The sequence below is a fragment of the Natrix helvetica genome, assembly GCF_964273705.1.
Source record: "Natrix helvetica genome assembly, chromosome: 1".
Classification (NCBI taxonomy): domain Eukaryota; kingdom Metazoa; phylum Chordata; class Lepidosauria; order Squamata; family Natricidae; genus Natrix; species Natrix helvetica.
Window position 1 is genome coordinate 374241974 of NC_138548.1, and position 11742 is coordinate 374253715.

Genomic DNA, 11742 nt, shown 5'->3' on the forward strand with positions numbered 1-11742 from the left:
CCAGGCTGAAGCACCATTTATCTGACTGCTGCCTTTGTTGTAGTTCTTCCTTCTGCCCTTCAAGGCCTTCTATCCCTCAGAGGGCAGGGAGGCTTCCTTCAGGTGGGGGAAGTGCCTGGAGGCTGGTTCAGGTTGGGAAAAGCTTCCATTGCTCAGCATCTCCATGTCAGGAAAATCAGCATCTGTCTAACCAGAACCATTTTCCTCCTTCTTTAGATCTGTTGTTATTTGCTTTGGTGGGGACGGGGACGATCATAATCTTGGCATCTGCGACTCTCTTCCTGATCTGTAAGTGAAACACACCTATTCACCCCAAATCCTGTGTCTTTCTGTGTTGATGGATCTGGTGTGATGGGAGAGAACCTCCCTGACATTTGCAGCCAGGATCTCCACAAGGCCCTTGCCCACAATTCTCATTTCGAATGAGAATTAAGAAGGAAGAAGAAACTGTGCAGCCATCTTTTCCACTTCCTGTAAATCTCAGAACATTCAACCTTGCTGCTGTTGGGGGGAGGGAGCCTCTTTGGTCTCCATGGACTTTCTTCAGAGGAGCAAATGCCAAATATCAGGGGTTCAGGAGTCAAAGAAAAGTCCCATAAATAATGTCTGAATTGCCAGAAAAGCCATAATCTTACCCTGAAGATGATCCTAGTGCCTGGCAAGAGGGACCTTCAGGGAAGCTCCAGTTAAAGGTGGTGGTAATGGAAAGAGGTGACTCATGTTTTCTGCCCCTACTTGCAATCACACCAGGGGACAGACAACTGCAGAAAGGAAGGCCCAGCAATGGAAGGAGTCACTGCTTCCTTGGCTCAGAACAAGAGACGTGAGATGTAGGAAGTGTTTCCTCAGTTGAGCTTCAACAAGTGTGGCTCAATACCTCCAGGTCATTTTCTCAGCAACAAGGCAGAAGTGCTTTGCCATTTCTCTCCTCTAGGAGGGGCCTTCTGACTTGCTTGCAATTGCTCTGGCTTGCTTGCCAGTCTCTGGTGAAAGTCCTAAGCCACTCAGACCTTGCTTAGCTTTTCAAGATCAGACAAGGTTGCTAGTGCTTAGATCTTGCTGGGTTGGGACTGGAGTATAAATCAAAACAAACATTGTGAGAATTGCATTAAGAACTACTGTGTTTATACAGGGAATACGTTCTGTCTTGTACCAATTCCCAAAAGTTTAACATCCTTGCTTAAAAGTAATTGATGGTGGCCAAGGTCCTATCGGGAAAGGTTGGGGGTTTGGAGGATAAATCAACACACACATGGGGGAGAGTCATCTGTCTTGGGCCAATAACAGAATTCCCAGGGGTGCAGCATCATTGAATAAAGGTCACTGATGAGTTAGTGCAGGGGTCGGCAACCTTAAACACTCAGAGAGCCATTTGGACCCGTTTCCCACAGAAAAAAAAAAAACCACTGGGACCCACAAAACCCTTCTCGTGTCTCACTATTTCCCAAGCAGCCCCAAAACTAGCATTAAATGTTCTGTTTTCTTCTGAGACTTTTCTCTTCCTGGATTTATCCATGGTTGGCCTACTGGGGGTCGAAAAGCTGAATAGATCACATGCCAGCAAGTATCTGGCATTGGTGGTTATGATGCATATTTTGAGTGACTGGGAGCCGCAGTAGAGGGATGAAAAAGTCACATGCACATTATAGGATTAATTCAGCATATGCCAGAACACATAATGTTCCAAGTGAAGTACATGTTAAATTTCTTAGGAAGACCACAAGGGATGAGATTCTAGGGGCTCAAAGGGGGGGGGGACCACTAAAATATAAAGACAAAGAAATTGCCATTCTTAAGCAAATTCCAAAAAAAAAAAAAAGAGAGAGAGAGAGATAGGAGGAAGTATTCCTCCTTATCAAAGAAATTATATAATAAAGGAATTTGGTTTAGATGATTATTGCCAGAAGGAATGCTGATCTTCTGGGAGGGAAACAGAATTGGAATTAACACAGTTGTGGAGGCAGAGACCTTCATTAAAAAAACATAGTGCCCTCCTAGAGGACGGAAATATAAGAAAAGGTGAAAAAGGCGACAACACACAAGACATGAAGGAGGGAGGCGCTGTGGCTCCTCCTGGGGACAGCGGGGAGGGAACAATAATGGAAAGACTCAGGTCACAAAAATAAATATATCTGGAATATCATTGTAGTTGTTGATATATTAGAAAGTGGCAAAAGAGATGATTGAACGCATGGTTGATACAATGTATAATAAGATGCTGTTTCTGCTTATCTTTTATCTTTTGTTTTTTTTCCCCCTTTCTGTAAAAAGTTGTGAGAATTGGGGAGATTCCTACCTCTAGCACAATGGAGCTGCCCCAAAAAATTTTTTTGTATATCCACCTCCCCCTTTCCCATAAATTTTAAAAACCAATAAAATTCTTTAAAACGAAAAAGCCACATTCAGCTCCAGAGCTTCAGGTTGCTGACCCCTGATTTAGTAGAAACCCCTACTGGGAAGAGCCCTGCTGGGCAGCTTTGAATGGCTTCACTGGTGGTGGAGAAACAGGGCTGTGATGTCCCATTGGGGCTCTAACAGGAACATGGACAGTTTCAACTTGATTATTCCTTAATATCCCCAGGAATGTCCCTTCCAGTTCCCCATGGTCAGCACCTCTATACAGCCAACAATTTTGCCTTTCATCCTTAATGAGCAAGTCAACAGACTGAGTTATAATCCAGGCAGTTTTACCACCTGGGTCCCTTGGGGTCTTTAGCTTAAATCCATCTCAGGCAGGAGCTGCTGCCCCAGAACTAAACTAACTATCTTTTCTTTTTGCCCACTATTAGGCTACTGGAGGAAGTACAGGGGAAAACCCCATCAGGCAATGGAAAGTTGACTTTTAGAAGATCTTAGTTCTTCTCCTTCTTCTGGCACTGAAGATGAGATTCAATCACAGACGTTGTTCTCACCCAAAATGACATCAGAGGTGAGTCTCACTATTGCTGAAATCTGTTTAGGAGACAAAACTTCTTCTTCTTCTTGTACCATATCCGTCATCGGACGTTGGCGATTCTACTATTATCAACAGCCGCACGAAAAAGTGCTGCTGTGTTTTTTTTTTCCAAACAAAGTTTTATTCATTTATTTTTTGTTACATATTTTAACTTCTTTTGTAAACAAAGTGTGGTCCTGGTTCCCCCCACCCCCTATACCTCTTCTGTTATGCCTATTACATTTTACATCGTATTTCCATTTTACATTTCAGTTATCTTATCTTTATTCCATATTCTCCCGCTTAATTTAATATTTTTCTTAATCTATAAACAATATCCTTTTGCCTCTCAAAGCTAATCCAATTTAACATATCACTTCCGTCTATTCTTCTGTTTTACTATTAATAATGCATATCCTCAAGTTTAATTTTATATAGTAAACATTTCATTTAATTAGTTGTCTACAAATAGTAAAATTAATCTATATCCCACACATTTTATTGAATATATACCGTTGGCTATATTTACTAAGTTTCATTCTATTCTACTAGTAAATCCTTTTCTTTTTTTCTCTTTCTTTCTTTCTTTCTTTCTTTCTTTCTTTCTTTCTTTCTTTCTTTCTTTCTTTCCTGCTTTCAGCCATTTTCTCTTATCTCTCAAGAACTTCATTTCTCTCATATTCTCTTCTCTCCACCCATTTGCCTAGTTTTTTTCCTTTTTCTTGATCTTAAAATTCCTGTATTTTCCCTTTCCAATCTTTTTTCTCCTTTTTAATTTTGTTGTTTCAGTATCTCTCCCCAGTTTCCCCCTCTTCTTTCCCAGTTGGTTCCACCTTTGCTATTTCCCTTCTTTGGGGCCACTTCTCCCTTGTCTCCTTTGGGTACATAACTGTAAATCCCAGTATAATCATCTAAATTCTTTTCTTTTTCAATCTCTTTCCCTTCTATAATATCTTCCTGATCTCCATACAATCCCTTTTCTTTCTCCTTTTCTCCTTCTTGTTCTAAGTGTTCCCTCTGAGTTTCCACTGTTTTCCCCCCATTTAGCATTTTATGTGCATTTTTAACATAGCAAGTCTTTCATTATACACCCAAACTTCCATATTATCTGTTTAATTAGTTTAACAATTTTTAAAAGCTTTCTATTATATCACAAGGATTAGAGTTCTTTTTTCCCTTTTCTTATTTCCAATTTCTAAGTCCACTTCCACTTTTTATTTGCTTTTTATCTTCCACCAAAACAATAAGTCCAGTCCAAAACACTGTTGCAAAACCAAATCCTCTTTGTTGATTCTCACAGCTTCAAAGTATCTTTTCTTGTTACATTCAAGGTCAAATAGCAGATGTGGTTTCTCCTGACAAATTGTTAGTTCTTGTAGTATCTTCTTTTCACCACTAGATGTCTCCCTCTCCGCTTGAACTTAAAGCAATGTGTTCTAGCTGTCAAAAGCTGTCAAAGTCTATTCCAAAAAATATGAAAAGGTAGCAAAAGAAAGAAAAATTCCCTCTGAGTGCTTTTATTGTTTTTAATGTTTTCGGGTCCAAATTTTGGGGATAAAAGTCTTCTAGGGCTTTCCGTTTTTGTCACCGTCCCTTTCGCCCCCCCTCTGTTTAAATCCCCCGTCTGTCAAATCGCTGCTAAATTCCACTCCGGGTCTCTTTTTAATCCAAATGTAAAATTTCTTTACCTTGGGTTGATCACTCTTTCACCTAGGTCCTCCTGTGTTTTGTCCAAACCAGTCCCTTAGATTTTGAAGCCACGATGTTCTTCTACTGCCTGGACCTCATTTGCCTTCAATCTTTCCCTGCAGGATTAAGTGAAGGATGCCGTATTTTTCTGGGTGTTGCATCACATGTCCGAAATATTGTAACTTTTACTTTTTAATTGTTTTGATGATTTCCCTTGGCTTTCCCAGGCAGCTTTTCACCTCCTCATTTTTGATTTTAGAACAAAACCTGTTAAATACCTGAGAGCCAACACCTTCAGGATTGTTGGGGTGGGGAATTCCTCCTCAAAGTCTTCCCAAGGCAGCCATGGAGGGACGGTGGGCTGTCCAGGGCTCCTCTCAGGCTCAGCCCCTCCTCTTGGGGACCCTCTGATCTGGTTCCTCTGCAAGGGAAAATCAGTCAAAGCTCATCTCCTCCGGCCCTCCAGCTCCAAGAGAGGAGAGTAAAACAGGAAAGGGTCTGGGAGCAGGAAGTAGGGCATCCTGGGAAAATGGGGGATTTCTGTCAAGGAAGGTCTGGAGGGGGAGAAAGAGAGGTTGAGCTAGAACAAGATGGGTGGAGGCCCTCTAGGATAAAGGCTTCTTGGTGATCATGAGCTGGAGGTATAAGAGAGACAAGAGGAAGGAAACACTGGGGGAGGGAAGGGATGACCACTTCCTAGAAGATCTCTCTCTCAGGGAGGACCTGTTTATATGGAAGGGCAGTGCAAACTTTTCTTTGGTTGCTTCCTTCCCTACAGGGTTGCTGTGGGCAGAAGACTGAGCTAAGAGAAGGAGAGAAAAGACCTCTGATGGCTTCGCTGGATGCCTATTCAGACAAGGTGGAAGGAGCAGCTCTGGAGATTTCAGAGGAGGGATCAGAGGAACGTCTGGAAGATGCTGAGGCCCCGAAGCCAGGAATGGAGGGGCTGCAGGAAGAAGTGAGCCCAGGAACCTCAGAGGAACAAGCGGATGAGCATCTGGCTGGAGAGGAAAGGGGAGAGACGCAGCTGCAGCTGGAGGGCTCACAGACCCAACCAGAAGCCCAGGATGGAGAAGAATTGGAGCCGCAGCTGTTCAGGAGGGATGAAGAGAAACTGCCTCTGGACTGAACCGAGGGAAGTACAATGGAGGTTGGTGACGCTACTCCATCGCAAGGAGCTTCTTTCCTCCTTAAAAGTAATACCAGCACATGCCTCCTTAGTCCAACATTTCAACAATGCAGTGTTAGAACGAAGCACACATTTCCCCTACCATGGAGGTACTGTAACCCTTAAGCTTTGCCCCCTTGTGGATCCTCGGAAGTGTGACTATTCTGTTACAGCACCTGCCCTATGCAAGATGTCCAGAAGTCCTTCCTCACAGCTGTTTTAGATTTTAAAAGTATTGGGTCAATTTGATTGACAGATAAAACACTTGCACAGTTGGCATATTTATCAAGAGAATCATTGTAAATTAGCAAACATAGATGAAAAATGTATTATCATTTGTAGACCGGCAATGGAAGGGAACAAACCTATTAGATTTGTGGATACAGGTATCAGCATTCAACCAGGGTGGAGGTCGTAGACACTGTTCCCTCTAAGGTGCGCGGGTGCGTGGTTGTGCAGGTGGCAACAAAACACCGTGCAGCAGTTTCCAACTGCCGCGTAGTGTTTTGTACTGTCACGGCTAGAACTGGCTGCCCGCGAAGGACCTCCCCAGACTTGTTTTGGTGAGCGCGGGGCGACTGACGCTAGTTCAGCAAAGCAAGCCTGGGGAGGTCCTTTGTGGGCGGCCAATCCTAGCTGCTTGCACCCGGTGCTGTGGCTAAAATAAACCCTCAAAGCCGCTGCCGCTACTGGAATATCTGCTGCCGCCTCTTCCTCCTCTAACAGCACCACATTTACTGCCCGACGCTGCGGCAGATTTCCTGACAGTGAGAAATGAAGCCGCCAAAGCTCCCGCCGGCACCCCCACCCATGGCAGCGGCGCCTCCCCCTCTGTTCGGAGCACCTGAGCTGAGCCCCGCGTTACCCCTGCCCCCTCCTCCTCTGCTGTGCTTTTGAGGAGCCATGAGGCCGCGGGAGCCAGTAGGAAGGCAGTGGATGGCAGCAGAGGGAAAAAAAGCCTCATGGCTTCTCAAAAGCACGGCGGAGGAGGAGGGGGCAGCAGGGGTAACGCAGTGCCCAGCTCAGGTGCTCCAAGTGGAGGGGGACGTGCCGCGGCTGCTGCCACGGGCGGGGGCGCCAGCTGGAGCTTTGCCGGCTTCACTCCAAATGTGGTGGTGCTGTTGGAGGAGGAAGAGGAGGCGGCTGTTATTCTGGTGGTGGCAGGAGCTCATTGGCATCTTCAGCAGCAGCCCTGCCCCCTGTGAAAAAAACTGAAGATGGAGCAGATCCACGCAGATGACGTCGCCGCAACATGACTGGAGGAGGAATTCTGGGAGTTGAAGTCCACAAGTCTTCAAGCTGTCAGGTTTGAAGACCCTGGGTTTTTTTTCTAAAGGGTTAAGGGTGCAAGGGTCTTGCAACTTGACAGCTTTAAGACTTGCATGCTTCAATGCCAGAGTTCCTGAGCCAACATGACTGGAGGAGGAATTCTGGGAGTTAAAGTCCACAAGTCTTAAAGCTGTCAAGTTTGAAGACCCCTTGGGGGTTTTTTTCCTAAAGGGTTAGGGATGCAAGGATCTTGTAACTTGACAGCTTTAAGACTTGCATGCTCCAAATGCCAGAGTTTCTGACCCAACATTTTGGTTGCTAAGCAGGAGCGTTGTTAAGTGATACTATATAACACTTTTAATTAAGCAGGTACCTTGAATAAACATAACTTTGAGTTTCAAATAATACTGATTTTGTTGTTGTCTTAGGTGACACCTGTGAAAAAAATTCAGGTGCTGCTCAGGCATAAAAATGTGCCGCTCAAACACTATACTTTTCTGCTCACACTGAAAAAAAATTAGAGGGAACATTGGTCATAGAAATGTTTCTTATTAATGTTATTTTTGTTGAATACAAAAGGATTTGGATAATTGGATCAAATTACAGATATCATTAATTGGCAGAATTTCAACAATTAAAATGAGTATATTACCCAAATTGTTATACCTTTTCCAAACAATACCAATAAAATTAGGCAAAAAATTATTTGAACAATTAAATAAAATGGTATCTAAATTTATCTGTGCAGGAAAAAAAAACTTCGTATAAAACTTAAATTATTACAGGACAGCAGAAATAAAGGAGGATTTGCCCGCCCAGACTGGGAACTCTATTATCAAGCTGCAGTCATGACGTGGTTTAAGGATTGGATTCAATTGAAAAATAAAAATATATTAACAATAGAAGGCCACGACCTCCAACTTAACTGGCATGCATTCCTCTGGGAGGGGAAAAATAAATCTCACTCATATTTTCAAAGGCACATATTAAGAGATGCCCTGTTAGAAACCTGGGAAAAAAATAAAAAAATAAACATTATATGAAAATCCTAAATTGGTTATCGACGATGGAGGCAATGATTTACCCAAATACCACAGATCTCAATAAAATGGTGAGCTACGCAGAATAATTAGACAAATTAAAATCGGTCCAGGATTTGAAAATAAAAAATTGTGATGGAATGGTGGACTTTACAAATTAAAACAAGATTTAAAAAGGACCACGAACAATATGGTATATATGTCCAGAAACAATTGGAACTAGACAAATTATTGCAAGAAACGGGAGGAAAAATGATTATCAAAATATACAATTTTCTTTTAAGATATAAAAAGGAAGAAGAGACTGTAAAAGAGACCATGATAACCTGGGCCAGAAATTTGGGGACGTAGTATAAAATTAAACTATTGGGACAAATTGTGGGAAAGAAACTATAAGCTCACAATGATGGTAACCTATAAGGAGAATTTATATAAAATGTTCTACCGATGGCACTTACCACCAGCGAGATTGGCCAAGATGTATTCAAAGCTATCTGCGGAATGTTGGAGATGTAGATCTAAATTTGGAACATTTTATCATATGTGGTGGACGTCTTCCCATGCCAGAAAATATTGGCTTAAAATTAAGGATTGGCCGGAAGAAATCAAGGAAGAGAGGATAATATTGAAACCAGAATTATGTTTATTAGGCATATTAGAACCAGAGATGGATAAGAAATATCAATATATAACATTGCACATACTAACTGTGGCAAAGATTGCCCTTATGCAAAATTGGAAGCAAAAGACTACCCGCCCAGAAGATATGGTAATTAGGAAGACACTAGAATGTGCTGAAATGGACAGGATGACCATGGAGTTAAAAGAAAGAAAAGAGTTGGACTGTTATAAAATTTGGAGTAGACTGTACAGAGAATAGAAGCCAAAAGAAGAAATAAAAGCTTGAAAATTGTTGAAAATACTATGAAGAAAAATGTATATAGGTAAATTTTGATTATATGCACTTTACTGCTATATTATAATTATCACATTATCATTAGAATTGTTAAAAACCATGAAAATTGTTAAAAACCATGAAAAAGACGAAAAATGGCCCGTTTTGGGAAGGTGTGCAGAGTGCAGAAATTGAATAGTAAACCATAAAAGCAGAATCTACATGCTGATAACGGAAAGCTGTAAAAGTATATTATATTGTTAAGTTGTTTGAGCTTTTATCTCTGTTGTATTTATTTTTGTATTTTTTCTTGTTTTATTTTTAAACTTGAAAATGTTTTAATAAAAACTATTTTAAAAATATAATATTATTTTTGTGGTATGGACCTTTTCTTTTTTTTTCTTTACATTTTTGTGTGTCTTGCGTGTAATTCCAGTTTTGTTGTTTCTCCTTATTCTGTATCTGTATACAATCTTTTGTATATATTTAATAACCATTATATAATTAATATTTTTTTAAAATGACAGCAAGGATGATTCCTAGTTCTGTCAGAACTGTGTCTTGAGGGGAAAAGGAACCCCAAGATCTCAACAGGCAGTTCTGAGCCAAAGGAGGGAGAGGCATCTTCCCCTCCTTCTGTCCTGCAGCTGCCCTGGGCTCCCTTCTCACCCAAGGTCGAGATTGGGGACTGAAGAAGCACAGAAGGATTCAGCTTTGCCTGCGGGGGGAGGAGGAGGGCAGGAGGGGGAGGGAGAGGGACAAGGAGGAGGGCAGGAGGGGGAGGAGGAGGAGGGTCTTCTTCCCACACCACCCCCAAAGGCTGCGGTGGTCAACCTGCAGCACGGAAGTGGCATGCAGATCCGTCTCTCCAGGCATGCGAGCCGTTGCCCGTTGCTCTTCTGGGTTCCGGCGCACGCATGCACACTGGCCAGCTGGCTTTCAGACGCACAGGAGTGCCAGAAACCAGAAGAAGAGCTGCCCAGGGCACATCCACATGCTGGGGAGATGATCCCCTGAGAGGACCCGATCATCATCCTGATGGTTTTGGTCCTGAGGTGTTGCTTCCCTGTGCCAGGAGAAATCCAGAGCTCCCTCTGGAGATCCAGCAGCACTGTTCCCTCTAAGGTGTGCACCAGCGTGGCCACGCACGTGCCTGGAATATGCCACGCAGTAGTTTCTAAGTGCCGCGCAGCGTCGCGTATTTGCTGGACACGGACTATAGAGCGGCTAGGGAATCGCAATCAAAACACCCTCCAGTCTTCAGCTAAACCTTTCCTACCGCAGTACATTGCCGCCTGACTTCAGGATCCTCCCTAATCAGTGTGGGTTGAAAAGAAAAAAGGGAAAGGGGCACTTAAAGGTTCAAAACAGTAGAGCAAACGCTTCAGAGGCAACAGTTTTCACGGGGAATTAGAACGGAGAGCCCTGGAGTTTCGCTGCCCACCCGGTCGGACCTTGCTTTCCGCGCATGATCGGCTAATTTGCTACTGCCCGGCTCCCCGGTTAGATTTTTGCTGGGGGGGGGGAAGCTCCTTGGCCTCCGTCTCTTTTTCTCCCTCCTCGCTTCTCGGGGCTCCACCAATGGGGAGGAAGGCCCAGCGCCAGGCTTTGGGCTAACACAGGGGTCTGCAAAGTTGGCTGTTTTAAGACTGGTGGACTTCAACTCTCAGAATTCTGGAAGTTGAAGTCCACCAGTCTTAAAAGAGCCAACTTTGCAGACCCCTGGGCTACCATGATTGATGCCCTCGGAGTCAGAAAGAGGCGAGAGAGCCCAGTCACATGACATGACATCACGCTTTGTGACCACATTGCTGAGTAATAAAAATTCTAGTCCCACATTGTAATGAAGGAGTACCTATATTTGATAACTCATTGAGATTTTCAAAGTCATTGTGAATATTTTTTGCTTTTAATCTAATTAAACTTATCTGTCAGTTTAAAATAGTGACTTCCATAGTTAAATTATTTGGAGCAAACTAAAATCACTACTTTATAGACAAAAGGAAGGTGTTTTTTTTCCTCTTATTTGTTATGGTAGAGCCATTTTAACAATCTATTTATATCTGCAAGTAGTATAGACTTTAGAATTTTTTTAGAATTAAAACCTTAACTACAATAGAAGTACTTTAAAGTCATCCACACAGTTCACTGGGTTGTAGGAGGAGTAAGATTTGAAAAAAGTGGGGCTAAAATATTTTTCACTTCATTTTTTTAGAGTTTTGGATAATGCAATTTCCTATTCTGTTTAGCTATTCATTATTAGAATGAACTTTTTCCAATAGCAAGCAACGTCTGTGTGAGCAATCATGAAAAAAATAAGATTTTATGAGTCAAATTATTTTTTCATATTAAAAATAATAAAATTTAATGTTTTGCAATTAGTTTTGCAGTAGTAGTAGGTTACTGAAACCACCTGTATAGAGAGGAACAAATTCCCACAAATTTTTAAACAATCAGCAAGCATTGTTGAACATGTAGGCAATAAATCCTTGAGTTTACAAATTAATGATGGAAGAAAACTGTTACATGTGAATGAGACTTTATGTATGGGGATTTTAATAATTTTACTCATTTAAAATAGCAAATTGCACACAATACATTCACAGAAGCATACAGTGTATAGACAACTTTTGCAATTGAATGTGAACTCATTAAAATGAAGTATATCAAGTGAAATTCATTAAAATGAAGTATATCAGACATTTACTATTTTAATATTACTGGTATTAAGTGCCATTTATATATT

General features: G+C 42.0%; 2 protein-coding genes across 5 annotated transcripts in view; one reads left to right on the forward strand and one right to left on the reverse strand.

Moving 5' to 3' along the window:
• The window catches only part of LOC309383805 (major histocompatibility complex class I-related gene protein-like), a 34079-nt gene extending 27874 nt beyond the window's left edge, over positions 1-6205 (forward strand). For all 4 annotated transcript variants that reach the window (XM_081936736.1, XM_081936738.1, XM_081936735.1 and 1 more), the window contains exons 5-7: positions 217-288; positions 2790-2929; positions 5403-6205. In XM_081936736.1, coding sequence (XP_081792862.1) covers positions 217-288; positions 2790-2839 — 122 coding nt within the window. In that variant the 3' untranslated portion in view covers positions 2840-2929; positions 5403-6205. The remainder of the gene's footprint in view (positions 1-216; positions 289-2789; positions 2930-5402) is intronic.
• LOC309383765 (uncharacterized protein) overlaps positions 1-11742 on the reverse strand; it is a 141646-nt gene that overhangs the window by 86741 nt on the left and 43163 nt on the right. The window lies entirely within an intron of this gene.